Genomic DNA, 23,664 nt, shown 5'->3' with positions numbered 1-23,664 from the left:
TGGCAAACTGAGAAAACACACTGTGGGATGGTGGATTATGGTTATTCGGAATCAGTTACTTCTCCACAAGGCTGTTACCACATAAAACAAAATAAAGTGGTGACCATGGTAAAGTGTAACTGCCAGTCTACTAAGGAGAAATATACAGAAGAATAGACCCATGTAGACTGAAGCGAGGCTGTAGCTGGCTACGCTGTGAGGAATTCTTGGGATTACATATGCAGCATAACATTAACTGGTATTTGACTTAACTAACTTATTTCCAAAGAAGTAATTTAGGCAATGGCCATTTTCCTCCTCTGGAGCAAACCTAAGGAGGGGGTAGATATTGACAGACAAAGCAAAACTATAACTTCAGTAAACAGTTCTTAGAAATCGTGGGTTTTATAAAATTAGATAAGTGACAATTTCATAAAATAAGATAATGAAGGAAGGGAGGGAGAGAGAGAACCTAGTTGCAAATTACACACAAAGAGGACATACACTTTGGGCTTTTGTCTATCTGTAGCGACAGGAAGAACTCCAAGAGAACTCAGAAATCTTGATGTCAAACATGTCACAAGTGACGGTCAGAGGTCACATTTTCTTACGGGGGGGGGGCGCGGGGGGGTGGGGGTTGACCCTAACATAACCCATACATGTAATCAACTAATGCCCTAATCTGAAACATTAACTTGAATGGGACTAGTCTACCAATTCAATGTCAGTCTAACCATGCTAGACACAATCGCGCTCACTCCTAGAAACACAGAGTCAAAGTTACTCGAGACTGGAAGGAAACATAAAAGTTCAATTGCTTTTTTCAGCAGCCAACAAAAAACAAAATGATCTCTCTCAATGACATAATAAGCAAATAACGCTAGTAGAGACTAATATAAAACCCATACTCACTGCACAGTAACTCTTTAAATTATAACTATTACAAATAATACTTATGAAACTCAAATGCCATGTCAAAATTTTCCAAATTGGATTAATGAGAAAAAGGAAGTGATATATTTATTTATAATATAATGTAATTTATTTTTATCGTATATTAAAATATAGATAACATTTAGAAAGATAACATGACAATGAGTTATACATTTATTGGGAATATTAGGGATTCAAAGTAAATTTCATTTCCGCTCCTGACTGTTTTCATAAAATTCTTCAACTCTTTGCTCCTTAAAAACTTGGATCAAAATTTGTTTATTTAACTCCCAAAAGAAGACATCTATGAAATGTTATCATTAAATCAAATTTACAAACGCGCGCTTTTAGATCAGGGGGACAGTTTAACCATTATAAAAATCAAACTATCCCATATATATTGTGATTTCAGATACACTCTTTTGGTAAAAATACTTTTCACCCCCAAACAGTGACCTTGTTCAAGAAAAATGATTTTCATTTTTTAAATACTTGAAATATTCAAATCTCAACAGTGATTTTCTAACTTATAGCCACTTTTCTACTACTTTTTAAAACAGAACACTAGCAGTTTTTTAAAAAAGGAAAACTCAAAGTGGTAAAAAGGACTCGGGACTCTTTCCTAGGGAGGTGTGATGACGACCAACAGGAGACTACTGCTGTGATCCCTAAAAGTCAGGTGTCATCAGAATACGTGAGAAAAACACCTGCAACACAGAAAAATTCTATTTTGTTCCAGAGATAAGCAAACTATTTATAAGTCCCTAATTGTTCAAATAACTTTGAGAATCTGAGGTTTCTATCGTGGAATTTCTTTTTAAATTTCAACATTACTATTTTAGCCGTTCTGTGTTTGAAGGTGATACCGCTGTAATTCTGTTATGTCTAGTGTCATGTACAAAAATTGGAGCGTGTTCCTTGAAATTGTTTCTGCTGGAAGGAATTTTTATTGCATTTAGCTCTGCTTTTGGACTTCAGAAAATATCTAGTGCCTTTAGACACTATCCTTTTTTTTGTTTGTTTTTTAAGAAAAAACACAAGACTTCTGTGAGCTAGGAAAATGGTGGAGGTAATAGTTTTAAATCTCTCTCAAGCCTCCTAGCAAGTTACTAGAAGAGTTAGCAAGAAAACAAACCAAAACCCTACCCTTGAACAACATAAACAACAAAATTAAGTGATGAGAAATCCCCAGGAATCCCAAAATTTGAGTAGGTGAGGGTAAATCTCCAAGAGCCAAAATTCCCATTGGTGCTGACACCTGTGCAGGTGAAGGCAGAGGGAAGTCACAGAGTACCTAATGGGACAGAGCACAGGAGGATAAAATAACCAGCAGAGCGTCATTCCAAAGAAAAGTGGGCCAATTTGAGAACAGCCGTTGACAGTGGATAGGGTGTTACACACTCCCACTTGCAGGTGATTCACAGGAATTCATGAATTCATAGAGAAGTCTTACAGGCTAGAGCATAACCCCATGAACACTCCAACCTATTCAGCTGAAGCCCCCTTCCTCCGGGATGGAGCCCATCCTGCAGAGAAACTGCTAGCAATAAAACTATCAAACACTACTCGAGTCAAATCAAAACAATCTTCAAGGTAGGGACAACGGATACAAAAAAAAGGGTGGTTCCAGAAAAAACCACCCTTGGAGATTTACCCTCACCTACTCAGCAGTGGGGAAAAAGCAGGAAACCATGGGAAATACGAGGCCCTATTTTGAGCACTTCCTAAAAATGATACAAGGAACTTCAGAGCCATTGATCTAGAAAAACTACATAACCACCTTTTCCCTTGTATCAGTTCAGGAAAATGGACTTCACATCAAAATGGCCAACATAGAAGATTGTGGCTGAAGGAGGTAACACCCTTGCTATGAAAACATGCCTGAGAAGTGTGCCTGCAAACCCGACGGAAGCTGCCCCAACACAAAAAAGACATGAAGAAAACAATGCAAGACATAGAAAAGACGTGAAGCAGGACCGGAAAAACTCAGAGTTGAACATTATAAGCAAATTTTAAAAATCATTTCAGAAGTGAAGTCAAAACTAGAAGGTACAAGAGTGATACACAGCAGAATATATCATAGACAGAAGCTGCAAAGAAGGGAAATGTTAACAAATCAAAAATATACTGCAATTATACTCATAACTGTCAGAACCTGGAAGCAAGCAAGATGCCCCTCAGTAAGTGTGATGGATAAATAAACTGTGGTCCATCCAGACAATGGACCATTACTTAGCACTAAAAAGAAATAGGCTGTCAAGTCATGAAAAGACAAACAGTAGCATTAAATGCACATTACTAAGTGAGAGAAGCCGATCTGAAAAGGCTACATACAGTGAGATTCCAACTCTAAGACATACTGGAAAAGGCAAAGCTGTGGAGACAGTAAAAAGATCAGTGTTTGTCAAAAGTGAGAGGGGAGGGAGGGTTGAACAGGTGGAACACAGAGGATTTTTAGGGCCGTGTGACACTGTAATGGTGGGTATGTGTCATTATACGTCAGACCAGGCCCACAGAATGGCCTACACCAAGAGTGACCCTAATGTAATCTATAGATTTTGGATGATGACAACGTGTCAATGTAGGTTCATCTTTGGTTAAAAAAAAGCTGGTGAGTGATGCTGGTATAAGGGAGGCCGTGAGAGTGGGGGCGGGGAGGGCAGGGAATAGATGGGAAATCTCTGTACCTGCCTCTCAATTTTGCTGTAAACCTAAAACTGCTCTTTGGCAACCGAAGTCTTTAAAAAAAAAAAAAAATAGATGAAAAGAATTCAAAATAAAATTACAAATACAGAAGACAGGAAAAGAAGGTCTAACTGTGAATCTAGACAAAAGGACAGTCATGACAAAAAAATAAAATTGTCATCGGATTTTTGGACAATAATATTTTAAGTCATAATATACAACATACATAATAACCCCAAAGAAAAATTATGAGCTAAGGGTTCTATATCTAGTTACAAGAACTATCAAGTAAAAAGGCTGCACATCAAATGTTATTAACATGTAAGAATTCAAAAACTTGTTACAATGAAGTCTTGATTAAGAATCTACTAGATGGTTGATGCCTCTATGGAAAACAGTATGGAGGTTCCTCAAAAAAACTAAAACAGACAGCAATTCCACTGGGTATTTATCCAAAGGAAATGAAATCACTAACTCAAAAAGATAGCTGCACCCCCTTGCTTGTTCACAGCAGCATCATTAACCAAACATGAAAACAACGTAAGTGTCCAATGACAGATGACTAGATAAAGAAAATGTGTGTGTCACAAATTATTATTCAACTATAAAAAAAGAAATTCTATCATTTTGTGATAATGTGGATGGACTTTGTTCTAAGTGAAATGACTCAGAAAAAGAAAGACAAATACTGTGTAATCTCACTTATATGTGGAATCTATAAAAACCAAACTCACTGATGCAGAGAACAGATTTCTGGTTGCCAGAGGCAGGGTCTGGATATTGGGAGAAACGGGTGGTCAAAAGGCACAAACTTCCACTTATAAAATAAATAAGTCACAGATATGTAATGTACAGCATGGTGACTATAGTTAATAATATTCGAAAGTTGCTAAGAAAGTAAATCTTAAAAGTTCTCATCACAAAAAAAAAAATGGGTAACCATATGAGGTGACAGATGTTAACTAAACTCACTGTGGTGATCATTTTGTAACATATACATATATGTTACACAATATGAACTAATACAATGTCAATTATTTCTCAATAAAACTGGGGGAAAAGAATAAAAAAAAGCATCTACTGGAGAATGAACTTTACGTATCAACCTGAGGACTAGGAATAAGAATGAAATAGATAGATGCCTGAAGAGTACAACGAAATGGCAGCTGTAAGGAAAATCGTATGCAACTGCTCCATCTGACAGTTTAGAATCCACACAATTATTTAAAAACAACGGAAAAAGAATTCACATGGTTTCGATGACAGGTATTGTTGGTTGTTACTTAGAAATAGCTGGGTGTATGACATTGCATAAAACAACAGTGATGACATCATGTTCAAAACGATATCATCCACGATGTCCTAAAGAACCGCGACCGTTACCGTGTAAGAAAGGAGAAGATGATTTTGGATAAAGGAGTTAAGTAAAACCCAGTAGCCATAAATCCAAGTAGAAAATAACAGTATGAATTCATCAAGTGTTTTTTCTTTTACGATTATATTTATTTCCTAACTCTGTCCACTCAAAATCCTAGAGAGACTGAACTAGCGGCAGTGAGCACGATGAAGGCCACAAAGTGCTCCTGAAGTACAATTTCTAACCGAAAGAACTCAGAGGCCCCTGGAGAAACCGAGGGCAGGGTGCTCAAGATGAGCGTGGAAACCCTGCAGCACCCAGAAGCAGGGCAACCTCAGGAGCAAGCACGCAGAGGCTCCAACTGGTCAATGATGGGGAATTCTGAGCATCAACAGGCATTACATCAGAAATGAACTGAAACATATTTAAACACATGAATTCTAAATGACACTTTAAAAAACTAATTGGATACCATTAGAGGATGCTATTTTGAAAACTGGTAAACAAAGGAAAAGAACGGTCATTCAACTTTTCCAATATGAACCATACCACAGGGTAACCAAACAGTAACCGATGGGAAGTTTATGTCCTTGAAGAAGTATTTGTTAGAAAGGGAAGATAAAATTAGATTATCAGCATTTTGTAATCCTTAATTAATTACTGGGCCCGGCCCCTACACATCCAAGCTACTAACCTCACCACCGAACAAACAGCAGATATTACGGCCTACAGACGGCAGAACACAGCTCGACCCTAAGCCTCTAGATCAAAAATCAATTTCCATGAAATGCAAAGGAATGAGCAACAGGTTCAAGTACACCATGGGGATGCGATCAGCGCAAGCCAGACCCTGAGAAACCACAGAGCAAATGAACCAGTTTCTTCAAGAAATAAACTGCAAAGGAAAACAAAAAAAGATGAATGAGAAACCTATAGATTAAAAGTGACTTAAAAGACTATCAAACAAAAACAAAACAAGCAAAACTAAAACATTTTACGTAAGTAAACTACAGTGTTTAGTGTGCGCCAGGCTTCCAAACATGATAAAGTGCCAGGGCCCTAAAGCCCAAAACTTTTCATGCACGACTAAAGCTGCGTGGTTTCTACTTTTATAATGGAGTCACTCACCAGTCATAACAAAATAAAACTTAATGGCCACACATACTTTCTTTACCATAACTCTGCTCAGCCTTCAGTAATTCAACATGTTCCTAAAGATTAAAAGAGACCTGTACATTCACAACTGGCTGTAACTAAGCAGAGCAACTTGATTTAAAATTAATCTAAGGTTTATGGACATGGTTCTGCCAGGGAAATGATCACACATCTGACTCGCGCTATAAGTAAAGCGTGCTATGAAGCGTGTCCTCATAATAAAAGGGAAAACGGCATACTCGCAGATGAGATGAGGCACAAGAAACACTGGGAACCACTCTTAGAAACATTTATCCTACTGATTTTCTTAGTTATTTTTAGTTATTTCTTAGTTATTTTTTTCAGCTTTAGATGAGACTGATATAACAATGACTATTTGGTAGGTAGATAAATTTATTTACATTTCTCTTAATATCTATGGACCTTAGGGCATGAAGAAAAATAAGCCTCGAGGCTGCACTGAAGAAGGGAGAAGAGAGAATGTTCATCCACAATCCATAACACAAAATGACCCGTGAATTCCTGTTAACAACCTGACCTTTACTGTAATCTAACAGGGGCCCCCAAAGCCCCCGCCCGCAAACCAGTACCGGTCCGTGGCCCACTGAACCTGGCCGCAGAGGAGGAGGAGAGCGGCGGGTGAGGGAGAGAAGCTTCTTCTGTATTCGCAGCCGCTCCCCAGCGCTAACATCACTGCCTCAGCTCCATCTTCGATCCTCAGGCACTAGATTCTCAAAGGAGCTCTGGTCCCTGGTGCCACAAAGGTTGGGGACCGTTGTCTAACATGTGCACATGCGCAGGCACACACAAAGACACTACACCTGGTTCCCACATCAGCAGGTGGATACAACCTAACAAACTTGACAGCCAAACTGTACACTTCACACTGGGGGAGCCCCACAGCTTCCTAGAGGACGCCCCTAAAACTTCTAGAGAAAGATGCCAAGGCTCAGAAAAAAGTAATTGCCTAAAATTCATACTGTTCAGTCAAGCTTCAGTGACTTTAATACTAAAAATTAAACCCAAAGAACAGTATCTTAGTTTCACTGTCTTCTATAAACAATTTTAATATACATAACCTGTTTTTTAAAAAAAATCTGAAAATATCTAGAGCTTTTCATTTTTTGAGGTTTTTAAAAAAAAATGTTTTTATACCACTATCACCTCACTGTAACTTGTAATAACCATGACTCACATTATTTGCTCTATTTAAAAACATAACAAAATAATTTAACTACGATATACTATTTATTTTATTCTCATTGCCCACCTAGGTGTTACCTATGTTTCCCTACGTGGTTAGCCTGTGGGAGCCAGGACTTGTACCTGGGCAGCTTTAAAATACCCAAGGGGTAAATGCGACTCAGAGCGACGCGTGACCTCATCCCTTTCTCCTTCTCCCTCTCCTGCCTCTTGACCAAGCTTTACAATCTTCTCCACCAGAATATAGGTGAGGGACAAAAATATATGGTACTCCATTCTGTTACTTATTAATAAGGGCAAAAACAAGCATTTGACTAAATGAGCTTTTGTAAATCATATTTTTCATTTTTACAGATAATATCTAAAATATATGTGGGAAGAATAAGTATAAAGAAATTCTAAGTTACCCATAAATATCATTCAAACATTAAAAAAACATAAATTTAGCTTTATTCCTTTAAAATATCCAGAGTCTACGGCCATGCTACCCTGAACGAGCCCGATCCCGTCTGACCTCAGAAGCTAAGCAGGGTCAGGCCTGGTTAGTACTTGTATGGGAGACCACCTAGGAAGACCAGGTGCTGTGGGTGTAAAAATTTTTTAAAAAATAAGGGACTGTAAGCTGACAAGGTTCTTGCAATCTGTGAGGTCAACCAAGGGTTGCCTCGCCTAAAAAATTAAATAAATAAATATAGATACCCACAGAAACAAATATAACAAAACAAAATCAAGTTCTATTTGAAGACTACCTTATAATTAACATGTAACATGTAAATCGAGTATTCATAAAGTGGTCTAATTTCTTTCTACACTGAATCTTGGTCTACACCAAGATAAACAGCACTGGAAACTAGACCACAAAAACTTTCTTCTTCAACTGAGGATTTAATATATTTCTAAACAATAGAGCGAAATTGTTAAAAATGTTGGCTAATGGGCTATGAACTAAAAAGATGTTATTTATTGTATGTACCATGCTTGTCCTACAGTAAAATGGATAATGAACAGTAGACTGGTTTTAGATAATCCACATAAGTGATTAGCTAAAAGCCTTTTTAATAAAAGACAAATAAAAATTTGTATCGAGAGTTAAATTTTTCGTAACTAAAAAACTACTATGAATCGTACATATTGATATTTTACTTATCTAATATTTATTCATGAAACCTCTAAACACGAGCTGCTTGTATATGTTTCTGTATTTGTTTTTCTAACAACTGTATACTCCTGCAAAGCAAAAAAATGACTGGCACTCTGTAACATATGATACCCTAAAAGAGAAGTTATCTGGGGCTTCTCCTCAAAGCCACAGGCGAACCCTCACAGGCCCCGTCTGCACGCACTCACTTGGTGATGCGGTCAATGTTGGCGATCTGCTTCTGGTTCCGTATGATCTCAATGGCGGCCCAAAGATGCTGGATAGCTCTCGTGTCCGCCTGTCGCCTTTTTGTTAAACGTGCCATGACCTGTTAACTGCTTTAGCTGCAGAATATACAAAAAACACAAGGAAAAAGCACAGATTACAAAATGAGTGGACATCGACACGAGCAGCCCTGCACGCACCCTGAGCATCGCTGCGCACGCCCTGGTACTTTGTTTTCTGCAGTGCCCATCATCAATTACTCCACAAAAATGATCACTCGCTCCATTACTTCATAAAGAATGACATTTTGAGATCCAGAAGTTAAAAAAAGTCTGCCTAGGAAGGACAAGTGGCTACTTCACACCAATATATCAGAAATGTACCCAGTTAAATTTTATTCTAAAACAAAAATATTACAACCTAAAATTTCACTTATTGACATTACGTTGTGTGTATTTTCACAGATCACTACAAAATGGAATTCAAATGTTCTAATTCTTCGGTTCTTCATTATACTCATGGTTCAAAATTTTCAGTTTTATAAAGACATGCTGATAAATGAAGACAGCATTCCATTTTTTTAAGTAGCACCATCGACAGAGACTGTAAGACAGTTACTTCTGGCTGAGGTGCAAGAGGCTGGGGCTGACACGTCAGCGAAGCCGCTGTCAGAAATGTTCACGTGCTCGGAGTTGTGTTGGTCATTGTTTACGTTATACGAACACATTGCTATTTCACTCGAATTTCAATATTCTGACTGAACTGAGGAAAAGGCCACCAGTGTGTCCTGGCAAGACTGGGGGGAAACGGGGCTGATGCCTGGGTGTCTGGTGAGCGACAGTACTGCAGGGAGAGGCTCAGCTGGACTCAGCCGGGTGGGGAGGGCCCTGCCTGTCAGCGAGGCCCTCGGCCGCTCAGACACCGATACCTAAGTCACACAGGTTATGCTCTTGGGGCACATAGGCATGAGGTAAACATCAAACCCTCTGGGGGCAGCTAAAATCTCCCTGACCTAATCTTTCCTACCTTTAAGGGAAGAGAATGGGTGAGGGAAACTAATCATCGGCACCTGACCCTGGTCCACGACCGGCAGCCAGACCTTACGCATCTCTCACTACTTCTACATCGCTCTCCACACGAAGTCGGTTAGTTCTCCCTCCTTCTCTGACAAAGGCAAATAAAGCCAGCAGCTGCCATCATAGCTGTCTAGACGCTGGTGAGTCTGGGGTCAGTCAGGCGTCTGGAATAAGAAGGCGGTTTTCAGAATCGCATTACTAACAGAAGGATTGTGAACATGTTTGGGGGTATTCCTGAATATTCCGCTCCTTCCCACTACGACTTATAATTGTTGCAAACTTTGCTCCACAGAGAGAACAATGAAAAACTAACACCAGTATTCAAGTTTTCAAGAAAACTTGAGAAAAATCAGTTGGTTCAGTATACAGACATATAACCCTACAAGACAATAAAAATTACAATTTATGAATGTGTCTGTTTTAGAAAGAAACCAATTTAAAATGCATGGAGACTTCTTGGTTTAAATGCACTTGTATAGGCGTGCCCACTTTTTAAATCTAATAAGCGTTATCATAAGGAATGTATTGATAAGAATATAAAATATTAGGAAGTGACATCTAATGGTGAACTGTAATAATACAACTTGTTGGGTAATACAAATAGATAAAAGAACAAAATTTCAGCCATTCTTACACATTAAAAACAGCAGCTGCCTATTCAGTGTAAGACACCATGCTTCACACCACGAAGTATTTAAAATTGAATAAACTATAGCCCTTGCCAAAAAAATAACCTAAAACTGGCCAAGGAAAGTTGACATGTACATGGAACTACTAATTGTGACATCGCATATGACATAAATGTCCAAACAAGGGACACACTACTTCTAGCTTAGGTAGACTGCAAAATGGTAAATACGTGGGAAAAATATAAAAGAAATTTTAATTTCTTTAAAAGATAATTGGCTTTTTATAACAAAGATAAAAAATTAACTGTAAGGTATTATTAGAGTGTAGACATAACAGACGTCAACACCACCTCAAAGGGGGCAGAGGCAGTAATGATTATGCAAATTCCTACATTTTATGTGAGATGGTAATATGTTAATTTAAGGGGGGCTATGGTAAATTGATGATGCACAGTACAGTCCCTAGAGCAAGCACTATAAAAATACAAACAGGAACAGTTAACATTAATTCAACTTAAAAAATATTTTTTCAAAATACATGTGTAAAATTAATAATTCATTCAGAACCACAAAAATATATAACAGCAAAACATTTAAAAATAATACCTAAATAAACCTCAATAACTATTTCTATAACATAATACGGCAACCAGAAGAATACAGTGGGGCACAGTATCAGGAAGTCTCAAAGTGATGTCACTTAGTTCCTGGAGTTAAAAACCAGATTAAAGAACTAAGCAATGACACACTGCAGGAAAACAGATGTAAAAATAGAATTTGGGGATCTACCTGGACCAAGTCACACAGGTTGGCAGGCATGAAGGGACACCAGAAGGAAGGTGCTCGTAGCTACAGGAGCCCAGAGAGAACACTGCGAAAAACGCAGACCCAAGTGAGGTGAGCGTGGTGATGCCGGAAGCATGGTCTAGAACGACCAAAACCACCCGGCCCATTGGCACGAGATCTCCTCAAAGCAAAACCACGGAAATGTTCCTTTCTTATGAACCCCAAAACCATTCATCCCTTTAACACAGCTCAGGCATACCCGTTATATGTCAGGTACTCTTTTATGCTCGAGGAATAAAGCAATAGCAAAAACAGGCAAAAAATCCATCATTTAGTAAACAACATTAGCAATCTGGGCGTTCATCAATAAAAAGAAAATCTCAAAAAATGAGTTTCTGAGATCCTATGTACTGACAGCTTGTCACTTTAAGTCATTATGGTAGGGGCCAAACCAAACTTCTCAGTCCATTCTTTCCCGGATGTATATTATATTTCTACTAAACTGACTACTCAAAATTCCTAAGTATTTCCAAAAACATCATACCTCTACCCCTTTGCTTAATAGTTCTCTCTGCCTAGAATGTTCTTCCCTGTCCCTTTACTAATTAACAAAAATTTCCTTGCTCTTTCTAGGACTTACCCTAATGCAAACTGTTCCTGATCTACCCTCTCCCCTAGAATCAAACTAACTCAAACTCAATTCACACGTGTATTCTAATGTAGTCTGTTTATATATCTCTTACAAATTTATTGCCTTACACAAATAATATAAATTTCCCAAAATAATCCATTAATTCAAGAAAGGACATCTCTTGTTTATTTGTCTTTCAAAGTGTCTTGCATAAATATGATAAACTTTCTATGTGAAATTATGAAATAAAACTTTTCCACCTATGTCATACAAGCAACAAAGTCCCAGAGTAAGCCTTTATTCATATCGAAGATTAAGACATCAAAAAGAAAGGTGAGACGTGTAGAGATATTTAACGCAATCTTTTTTCGACACATTTTAGGGACCACGACAGACCCTTGGGAGGAATAGCTCCTTTGAGCAGTGATTCTCAAGAGGCCCTCAGTTTAAAAAATAAAAATATAAAACCAAAAACTTCCCAGTAAATGTTTTCCAATTTTTTTCTTGTGGTAAAATACACATAACATAAAATGGCCATCTTAACCATTTTCGAGTATTCGGTTCAGTGTATTAAGTTAAGTACATTCACATTGTGTGCTGTCACCACCGTCCATCCCCATAACTCATTTCATCCTGCAAAACAAACTCTATGCCTGTTACACAGTAACCCCCCGGTCTTCCCTCCCCCACCCCCTGGCACCCCCCATTGTGTGTGTCTGTATGATTTTTACTATTCTAAGTATTTGACAGAAGTGGAATCATGTAGTATTGTCCTTTTGTGACTGTCAATGATTTCTCCGAGCACAATGTCTTCAGTGTTTGTCCACGCTGTAGCCTGTGCCAGAATGTCCTTCCTAAGGCTGAATGCTATTCGATGGCATGTACACACCACATTGTGCTTATCCACTCATCCGTCGATGGACACTCGGATCACTTCCACATATTAGCTACTGTGGGCAATGCTGCTGTGAACGTGGGTGTACGAATGTGTCTTGGAGACCCTGCTTTCAATCCCTGGGTAGGGACCCAGTGATGGGGTTGCTGGGTCATACAGTAGCGCTATTTTTAACTTTTTGAGAAACCTCCACACTGTTTTCCACAAGAGCTGCACCAATTTACATTCTCACCAACAGTGCACAAGGGTTCCAATTTCTCCATATTCTCTTCAACACCTAATTTTCTATTTTTTGTTTTGGATAGTGGCCATCCTAATTGGTGAGGTGCTCCAAGTAACTCTGGCAAAGCTCCTATCCCTATAAATCAATATTTAATGCAATCCCTTACATCTATTTAAGTGTCTTGTTTTATATCATACAAATGCTACAAAAAGATGAGAATAAAAGAGAAAGCAAGTCAGGAAAAACTTAAAAATAAGCAAAATAGGGAGAAGACTGCGTCAAGGAGGAACACACTGGAAGGGTACATAAGATCAAATAAATTCTGATTTTTACTTCTTGGTGGTGGGTTCAAGTTGTTATCATACTATCTAACAAATAAATATAACTATGTTGAAGTATTTCAACACATATTACATAAAATTTGAAAATTTATCGCAACGTATAATGTATATTTCTTTGTTATAGAGGTTAGGTTGACATTTTCCCAAAGTCTATCAACAACTTTAAATTACTTTTTATTGATAGTCTCTTAATACCATTTTCCCATTTATATGTTAACTCCTAAAAACTGATATAGAACTACAAAAGACCCCAAATAGCCCCAGATATCTTGAGAAAGAACAAAGTTGGAGGTGTCATGCTACTTGTCGAATTATACAAGGCTGTGATAATCAAAACAGCATGGTACTGGCATAAAAAGATACAAAGATCAATGGAACACAACATAGGACTCAGAAATAAACCCACACCAAATGGTCAACTAACCTATGACAGAGGAAGCAAGACTATACAATGGAGTAAGACCGTCTATTCAATAAATGGTGCCAGGAAAACTGGACACACAAATGCAAAAGAATGAAACTGGGTCACTTTCTTACACCATGTACAAGATTAAACTCAAAATGGATAAAGACTTAAATGTAAGACCAGAAACCATAAAATTTGTAGACAAAAACAGAGGCAGTAAACTCTCTGACATGGCTTAGTAATTTTTTTTTTTCTGATATATCTCCTAAGGCAAGGGAAACAAAACGAAAAAACGGGACTACATCAAACTAAAAAGTTTTTGCACAGCGAAGGAAACCATCAAAAAAACAAAAAGGCAACCTGCTGAATGGGACAAAGTATCTGCCAAGGATACATCCAATAAGGGGTTAATATTCAAAACATAGAAGAAACCCATATAACTTAACAGCAAAAAAACGATCTGGTTCAAAAATGGGCAGATAACCTGGTTATGTCTCCAAAGAGAATAGAGATGGCCAACAGACATATGAAAAGATGCTCGACATGACTAATCATCAGAGAAATGCAAATCAAAACCACAAGATAGCACCACATATCTGTCAGAATGGCCACCAACCGTAAACCAACAAACACATGCTGGTGAAGAAGGGGAGGAAAGGGAGCCCTCGCGCACTGTTGGTGAGAACGTAAACCGGTACGGCCACCACGGAAACAGTGTGGAGGTTCCATGAAAAACTGAAACCAGAACTACCTTATGACACAGCAGTTCCATCTCTGGGTTTTTATCTGAAGAAATTCAAATCACTAACCAAAAAAGATACATGTACCTGTTCATTAGAGCATTAGCTACAATAGCCAAGATACGGAAGCAACCTAAGTGTCCATGGATGGGTGAACGGATAAAGATGAGATACACACATGCAACGGGATATTGCTCAGCCACACACAGAAACACAGCCTTGCCACGTGCAACATGAATGGACCTAGAGGGTAATGTGCTAAGTGAAATAAGTCAAGACAGAGAAAGACAAATACCATATGATTTCATCTACATGTAGAATCTAAAAAACAAAATAAACAAAAAAAAAAATACAAACTCACTCAGATACAGAAAACATTTTGATGGTTGCCAAATGGGAGGAGTTGGGGTCTAGGAGAAAAGGGGAAAAGGATTAAGATGTACAAATGGCTGGTTATAAAAACAGTCACGGGGATGTAAAGTACAGCACAGGGAACACAGTCAATGATATTATATTATGGGGCCAGGTGGGGACTAGATCAATCAGGGGAATCACTTCATAAGTTATGTAAATTAGGAACCACTATGCTGTACTCCTGAAACTAATATTGTATGTTAATTGTAATTGAAAATTTAAAAAAAAAAAAATTTTAAGACTACCACTTAAAAATGTAACGGAGTTATTAGGAAAAAGCAAATCAAATCTACAGTGAGATACTACCTCACACCCAACTAGCATGGGGACTAAAGAAACGGGAAACAACAGAGAACAAGCGTTACTGAGGATGTGGAGGAGAGAGAGGCCTTGTGCACTGCAGGTGGGAATGTAAAATGGTGCGACTGCTGTGGAGACAGTATGGAGGTTCCTAGAAAAATCAAGAATAGAAATCTCATACGGCGATTCCACTGCAGAGTATATATCCAAAAGAACTGAGAGCAGGGTCTCAAAGAAACAGTTTTATACACCCATGTTCAGCCAGACACAAGGCCACATGTTGTGTGACTCCACTGACATGGAATGTCCAGAAGAGGCCAATCCACAGACAGTAAGCAGACGAGTGGTTGCCTGGGACAGAGGGAGGGGGATGGGGGGCGGGGGGAGGTGTTAATGGATTCACGGTTCCTTTTTTGCAGTGTGGAATGTTCCAGAATTAGTGGTAATGGCTGCACAACCCTGGGAATGTGCGAGAAACCACTGAATTGTTCACTTAAAACACAGTCACTAAAGCCAACTGACATGTCACTCGGTTGAACTGAGGAGTCTGGACAGAATTATTTTTACAGTTACTGTTAAAAATTTTTCAACTTAAAAGGAACTTTCAAACCACAATCACTTATCTTTGAATGTCTCTCCTTCCATTCCCTGAGACCAGCTCCCCATCCTCCAGAAAGTAGCTCCTGTCTGCTTTCGTTATTGCTATTAACTTTTTAAAACAACTATTATGGAAAACTTCAAATATATTTAAAAGTAGAAATATGAGCCTTTTGTGCTTTAATAATTAATATTTTGCCATATATCTTAAGTCTAAATTATTTCCGTAAAAACTCCCAAACCCTAGGTATCAAACAATCATTGTTGTAAATAGTAATCTATCCTTAATAACAAAATGACATTAAGTATAAATTATGAAATTTAATTAAAAACACAAATGACTCTAGAATCTCTTCCTCCCCTCTACTACCAAAAAAAATTGAAATGGTATTTTATACAGCCAACTTTCAAATATCAATGCAAAATCTGTCCCTACATAACCTAAAATATTAAGTATTATACAGGTATTTTTGTATTTGTATTTTGACTCAAATTATTTTGTGCTTTTACTAAATAAGTGCTTTGAATCATGTCCTGGATATTATGAAAACTCAGACAAAATAATCAGAAATTCTGCACTCCACAAATATGCTCTCTCAAATGAATATAATCCATCAGTCTACTTCCAAATTTCTGGTTTTCACACTACCTGAAGGTTAGAGAAGTAGCTGTTTTGTTTAACTTAAATAAAGGTCTTTAAGCTAAAATATGTATCATCTTTGTGACTGGCATATTCCATTAAGAAAGTAATCACATGTAAAGGAAAAAAATGTTTTCCAGCAAGTTAGTTACATGACTCATGTTAATTAAACATGAAAATACAGAAAAGTCTACTCATCCTTATTTAAAATAAGATTTATAAATCTTCCAAATAACTGCAGATTTCTTTAAAAAATGTGATTGGAAATCCGAAGTATATTAGACACTCCCACCCCTGCTTAAGTGAGAGACAGAGGGAACGCAGTTTCGTAAAGACGCAGCCATCACACAGGTGGTGGGGCAGCGACCCTGGCGAGCTGCACTAGCCGCCTGCCCTACACCAGGGGGCTCTCAAGGCCCAGGTGCGTGTGTTGCAGGGCTGCCCTGTGTGCTGTAGAGTGTTAGCAGCATCCCTAGCCTCTGCCCACCAGATGCCAAGTATCCCTCAAGGCATGACAATTAAAAATGTCTCCAGGCAAGGCCAAATGTCTCCTGGCGGGGCAAACTCACTGGCTGCAAACCAAATGTCATGCTTTTGCATCTGTGTGCTTGAGTTTTGTAAATTTTCTATCTCCTCCTTCAGTGTTTACCACTCAATGGCACAGTAACCTCTTTTTAGTATGCGTGTTTCTCAAAGACTTCCCTTTTCCTTTTAAAATTTTAAGTACGCTGTCCACTAAAATATCACACCAACCACCCTGATGACAGCCGGTCTCCCGGGGAGGACTGGTCATGGTGGAGAACCTTGGTCTTGTCTTAATGTTCATAGTGCGAAAACTATGTCACTTTAATTTGCTTAAGATGCTACTTTGGCCAAACATCTTTACAAATAATTTCTTTTCACAGTTTAGCTCTTCTTAGAAAAGTGTGTGTGCTCTCTGTATTTATTGTTTGCCATTTTTCTAATGATATTTCAACATTCTTCACACACTTGAGGATAGTACCCTTTGGGTTATCATTTATATCACCAATATCCTCCTAGTTTTTTCCTTTGTAAGAAGCTTTCTCAGTTTTAAATTTTTATATAATCAAATGTGTCAATCTTTTTTTCTAAGTCTGCTGCCCTGGGATCAATCACCTTCCTCAACTTAAAATTTAAAAAATACAGAGCAAAACAATGTACATCCCCCTGCCTCCCACCCCATAAAATCTCAGTTACTTTGAACTACATCTGATTTGTTTAATCACATGAAATGCTTTCTGGGGAGAAAAACATCTAATCCTAGTTTAGCCTATTTCCCCCTGGCCCCAAGAACACTCGCCGGAGGCACTTGTGGCTGCAGCGTTTACCCCGAGGTAACTCGCGATTACAGTACTAACCTCACCCCCAAAGTCTGCCACAAACTACCTCACTTTTATTATTATTTTCACATTGCTCTAGTATATCAATAGTCTTTGGAAACAAATGACATCATTCTACTTTACAGCATTGTTTTTAGTAGTGCTATTTCCATTTACAAAATATATTAATTCTTGGTTGCTGAAAATGTCAAACCCTAGATGTTTTGCTTTGTGTTGTTCCATGCTTTGAAATTTACACACAAAAAAGAATTATTTAATACTGACCATCATACATTACATTAGGATTAGAGACAAGTTCTGTTTAGAAACAACTCCAAGAACAGTTTTTATACTTTATTTTCACACTGAAAACCAGTCGGATTTGCTTCAGCCTCAGAGAGCGTGTTTATGTAAAATTAACACTGGCGGTGGGAGCACTTATTTTTTCTAAGGGGGAAATAGGTTAAAGCCAAATTTACCAAGGGCCTAGTATATACTAAGCCCCACCTAGGTTGGAAAAAGAAATAAAGCCACAAGGAAAAAAACGTGCAATCAAAAGAACTCAAAATAAGAGGAAGTTACTTATATTCCATTTGTAGCCATGAAATTTCAATACAAAACTTATTCTTTTATAAAATAAGAATTAAAAGACATGAAAAGGATAAAAACCTTGACACTTTAGCTCACATATGTTGATACTGATTACTTGCAGATCCCATATTTGTGAATTCACCAACTCGCTAAAATTATCCGTAACCCAAAAATCGATACTCGTGTCCTTCTGCAGTCACACAGACACTCACACGCACGGTCCCAGCTGAGGTGGAGCAAGGCAACGCTCCGCCTTGTCCTTCCAGCTCAGACAGTAAATACTGTCCTTTTTACAATGTATTTAGTGCCACATTTTTGGTGTTTTTTGTTGCTGCTGTTGTTTTACTTTTGTGCTTTTTGTTTGATTTCGCTGTTTAAAATGGACCCAAGCATGGTGGTGTCTAGTATTCCCAAGTGCAAGAAGAGTGTGATGTGTCACGTGAGCTTCGCTTAGACCTGAGTTAGGCCGCTCAGGACCGGCCATCAGGTGCACTCGGAACAAGGAAGACTGTGCCAGCTGCGCCCCAAGGGCATTATGGAAAGTGCAAAATAACATCTAGAGAGTGTGAGGGAGCCATGAAGACAGAAAAGGGGTGACGCTCGTGGACCCATGAGATGACAGCCACGGTCAGGAAAACACAAAGCCTCCTCTGCTAGTACTGGCGGGCAGAGGAGAAAAACTCGCAGGCAAAGAGATCATGTAGAAGAACAGGTTTTTGCTGCTGAGAGTGGTGTGTTTCACAAGAATGCTGGCAAACGAACCTCCATAATGGAAATGGCATTCTGATTTACAAAAGTGTTGTGACCAGAGGCTACCAGGAACTGAGCCTGCGTTTCCCTTCGGGTAGTTCAGTGTTTGTGTATGTTTGTGACTTTCTGGGAACATAACTACAGCAAGTAACAAGAATCAACTATAATTGTAAACAAAACGTGATCGTTACTTTTTAAAAGTTTTGAACAGCCATTTTCATAACGTTATGAAATAAACCTCCTGAAAACCATTTTAAGTAGGGAAGATGAAAAAAACTGAAGCTTTTACGATATTTCCACTTAGAGATATCCGTCCACCCCTGGATAAATGTCGGCATGGCAGAACAGGGGTGACTGTGATACTATGATACGCTCATAACATCATTTCCTAACAGGTTAGTTAAAATGACAGGAACTTAACAATCTATGAAATAGGGTATATAATGTTTGTATTAAAATTAGTTTTAATTAGCCATTCATTTATCACATAGCAATCGTACTAGCCTATAGTAGGTTAACCAGAATGCTTCATTTCTCAAATATTTTTTTCAAAAGCACTTTGTCATAATTTGTAGATTGTAGAATGGTAAACTTCAAATTTGAAGAAAATGACAAACAGAAATTCTGGACTGCCGCACGGATGGACAGAGCGGCACCATGCAGAAGGCATTCAAGGGCAGAGAGACAACAGGAAATAAGTCAATTTTATCAGGTATTAACATTTTACACTAAAAGTAACACATCCTGCATATTAAATGTTTGAATGAATTTAAATGGTAGACAACTCAAATAATGGTTTCTACTTTCATGCACACTAAGAGTCACTGCATGCTTCTAAAGATAAGATCTAGGTAGTATCCCGATCTGCACTGACCTTTTTCCTAATACATTTACCTTTAAAATTATTGTCTCTCTAATGAATGAGACCAGTTTGCAACTGAACTTTTCCATTATTTAGATTATAATTACATGAAAATTAACTATAATTTTTAAACCATTATTTAGCAGTCCAAATAAAAGATATTTTAGCTTAACAAAGGAGCAAATCTCATTTTACCATATATATTTTGCTATAACGAATAAGCGACAGAAGAAACAACTAAGAAATTACATGACCGTGCTCTAGATCCAAGAGCAAATCCACACACAGGGTGAGAACACACGGCACAAGGGCTCTTGACCGTGCCCCACACCAACGCAAACATCACTCACTACAGCACACATGCAGGCAAACAGTCCACTTCTGAGCAGGACTGAGTTATTTCTCATACTGTCTTACTGAATTAATATAACACACATCTCAAAGTTTGTATCTTTGAAAATGTATAAAACATTTTACTAAATATGCGAGACAATCTGAAATCTTACGATTATCTGACGTATTGTGTGAAGTGTATGGCAACGGCTGGACACAGGGAACAGCAGACACTGACAGTGTCTGCCAGTAAATCTGCCACTCTGTAGAGCTAAACTGTCAAGTACCTGTTATTTTAACACAGTGTCTGTTTTTAAAGTACTTTGAGTTTTAATCCGGTTAAAATGTTTTCTGTAATCTTGAAAGGGGGTGTCAAAGAAGTTTGGCTTCATTTCATGCTTCTGATTTGCCAGTACAGCCCAGGGCACCGTGTTAGTTAGGAAGGGCCTTGGGGCCAAGGAGTGAGCTTACAGGCTACCAGTGGGGCAGGGGAGGACATGAGTCTCCAGGAAACTGAAAAAAGAATATGTAATGATTAACCATGGTTAATGAAGGTATATTGTTTTCTAAAATAATCCCATCTCATCAGCATTAAAAGTGGCCACAGCCTAAGCCGCAGCTCACCTCTGAAAGCTGCCAGAATGGCACTGGGTGAGCTCACAGCCATTACGCCTCAGGTACAGCTGGCAAACGACTTCCTTCACTTAGAACTGTACTTCTCAGCTTTCTCCCTCTGGTCTGTGAAGACTGGGCAGGCAGAGTAGTTAGTGATCACTCTCTAGTCTGAGGAGCAGGGTTCCACAGAAAGGCAGAGTGAAAATAATTCACTTTATCAGACTCTGCTTCAGCTTTTCTCCTCTCTCGGAGCAGAATGACTGCCTCCCTCCTGGGCAATATAATGTCTGAAGGATAATACTTTTATCAAGTAGAAAATTCATTCCAATATGCCAAAACATACCTAGAATTTAATATAGAAATATTAAAAACGGTAAGCTAACTGAATATGTTTAATTATACTTTACTACTGTATTGTTCTTCCAAAAGTAAACTTTATTATTTAAAAAACAGTAGCCTAACAAGCTAATACAAATGTTACTCAAGCACATGCAACACTCATTTTAACCGTATTGTCAGTCATGGATAGTTTATAGCTCCCTGACATGAGTTCTTCTGATTCCTGTATGTTAGAATACCCAGGCCATTTAATCAGTCAACATTTATTTACATTAAACAACAATTTTGTCTGTTTTGAGTACAGGAGCTGTAGGAGCTCAGAGGGCTACACAGGAGTCTGTACCCCCTCACCTCAACGCGGAGAATCACCAGTTTCCCTGAAAAAGTGACATTTAAGCTGAAGCCTCTAAGACATTTAGGGTTAGCTAACGAGGCTGGAGCAAAGGAAGACCGGCACTAGGTAAGGTGGCACAGTACACAGGGGCCAGGTTATGCTGAGTTTCACAAGCCATTATTAAGGATTTGAGACTTTAACCCAAGGACAGTGGGAAGTCACTGAAGAACTGTTCAGCAGAAGAGGGATTAGACTCCGAACAGCTCTTCAGCTTAGAAGTTGAGTCTGTACCGACCACAGTAATTCCACCTTCCTTATCACCTGATACCAGGCTGAGTAACTGCCGTGCGACTCAGTGAGGGAAAAGCACGCTAGGGCTACTTTTAGGACAGAAGTCCTAGCTCCTGGTCTCTCCTTTCTCTGAATGTCACTAGATCCAGATGTGATGCCCCAAACTGATGCAGCCATCTCACAACCATGAGGGGAACGAGCCTCAAAATACAGCTGAGGGTGATGGACCAGCTGAGGGCTCCAGTCATATGACGGTGGCAAACACTGCATGGGGAGGAAGAGGAGAAACTCAAGGAAAGACGACAGTTTTGAGGAGCGCTCAGGAAGGGCAAAGATTACAGGAGGGGAGGGGAGAAAATCAGAGCAGTGGGTGTGTTGTTTCTGCTGTGTGTGCGTGCGTGCGCGTGTGTGCGTGCGTGTATGTGTGTGCGTGCGTGCGCGTGCGTCTGCCCACACCTGTCAGCACTGAAAAGAGAAAGAGCACTCTCTCCTTTGTCTACCTATACGCACTCATGCGACCTACTGTACGCACAGCACTGTACATACCAGGGATTATAATATTTAAAAGCTGGTGTTTTCTGGTCAAGGAACTGGGAAGATGATGATAGGGATAAAACTGAAATAATAATAAAAGGCAAAAGAATAAGAACTAGATGAGGGAAAAAAAACTCACTGAGGCAAACTTTAAATGCTGTGGAAGTTAAACTGAGGGGACAGATCACTGCGGGATAGCAATAAGGTGAGGAAGATGAAACCCGACAGAGCTCCCAAATGCCAGCGAGTTTTAAAGAAAATTTTAAGCTGACTTTAGCACTGGAGGTGGAGTGAGGAGGGGGAAAAGGATACCTGAGCCAAAGTTATAAAGTATTATTTATACAACCAGTACTACCTATGAATTAAAAAAAAAAAAAAATACTTATTAAAAGAACAAACAGAATGACTGGCTGAAGTAAAAATTTTACCTAGGGGAACAGAAAATAAGACTAAAAAGTTAGACTAAAAAGGGACTCCAAAATATCACGAACGACAGGTTACGGCCCAACTGCGAAGGAAAATAAATGCATTAGGAGAGGTTGAAGACGCCCGTACCTTACTGCCTAGTAGCAAAATGGGCTGTCCGGGAAAGAACCAAACGAAGCCTGCCATCTCCCCAAGTCGAGGGGACCAGGAGCAGAGGCTGGCCACCAGCTTTCGGATTAGTATTTCATTTGGTTGAATCCAAATTTTTAAGCCAATTACTCTCCATTAATCAGACCACAGATCGTCTTCCCTTCCTATTACAACACTCAGGATCATTCTATGAAATGGTACCGCTACTTGAGAACACCAACTCGTAATAGTACACCCATTTAACATTTCCACTCTATTTCGAGGTCAAGTTTTATAAAAATATTCTATTTAAAATGCAATTCCCTCAGTAGCAATTAATATACTTCTTGAATGTATCTGGTAACCTAAAAGTCCCATCTGCCATGGACCCTGGCCTCTGCAGAACCTATGGACACTGCACCAGAGAGGAAGGGAGGGAGCGAGACACACTCGGCATGCTCGAGTCAGAAATACAGCAACCAAGGACAGGTGCAGACACTGGCCCGCAGTAGTCAAGTGACAGGGCTTCTTCCTCCATACTCTTCTGAGATTCGGCTCAGCACTGAATCTGCTCCCGCAATGCCCATGTCTCTGGGGAACCAACCACCTGCCAGTGGAAATGACACTCCCAAACTAGAGGAATACCAAGGAGCATCTGAAATTCAGACAAAGGCCAGGGCTAGCCAGACTGCTGAGCAGAGTCCAAAAAACCTCATGCGGCCTCACCACCGGCAGACACAGCCCACCATGGCTGGCATGACGGTCTA

The 23,664-nt window shown here is 39.0% G+C and overlaps 1 protein-coding gene and 1 pseudogene across 11 annotated transcripts in view; one reads left to right on the top strand and one right to left on the bottom strand.

Annotated features, from left to right (window-relative positions):
- ZMYND11 (zinc finger MYND-type containing 11) overlaps positions 1 to 23,664 on the bottom strand; it is a 90,109-nt gene that overhangs the window by 57,355 nt on the left and 9,090 nt on the right. For 2 of the 11 annotated variants that reach the window (XM_015594805.2, XM_015594813.2), the window contains exons 1-2: positions 9,702 to 9,907; positions 8,660 to 8,794 (exon numbers count right to left, since the gene is read on the bottom strand). In XM_015594805.2, the coding sequence (XP_015450291.1) occupies positions 8,660 to 8,775 (116 nt within the window). In that variant the 5' untranslated portion in view covers positions 8,776 to 8,794; positions 9,702 to 9,907. Of the gene's footprint in view, positions 1 to 8,659; positions 8,797 to 9,701; positions 9,916 to 23,664 lie in introns of those variants that run through there. The other 9 variants (XM_015594809.2, XM_015594812.2, XM_025051690.1 and 6 more) reach the window with 7 other exon arrangements.
- LOC112485448 lies at positions 7,784 to 7,902 on the top strand (annotated as a pseudogene).

This window comes from Pteropus alecto, unplaced genomic scaffold (assembly GCF_000325575.1).
Source record: "Pteropus alecto unplaced genomic scaffold, ASM32557v1 scaffold108, whole genome shotgun sequence".
Classification (NCBI taxonomy): Eukaryota; Metazoa; Chordata; class Mammalia; order Chiroptera; family Pteropodidae; genus Pteropus; species Pteropus alecto.
Note: the sequence above shows the minus strand (reverse complement) of the source record. Positions and strands in the feature narration are given on the sequence as shown.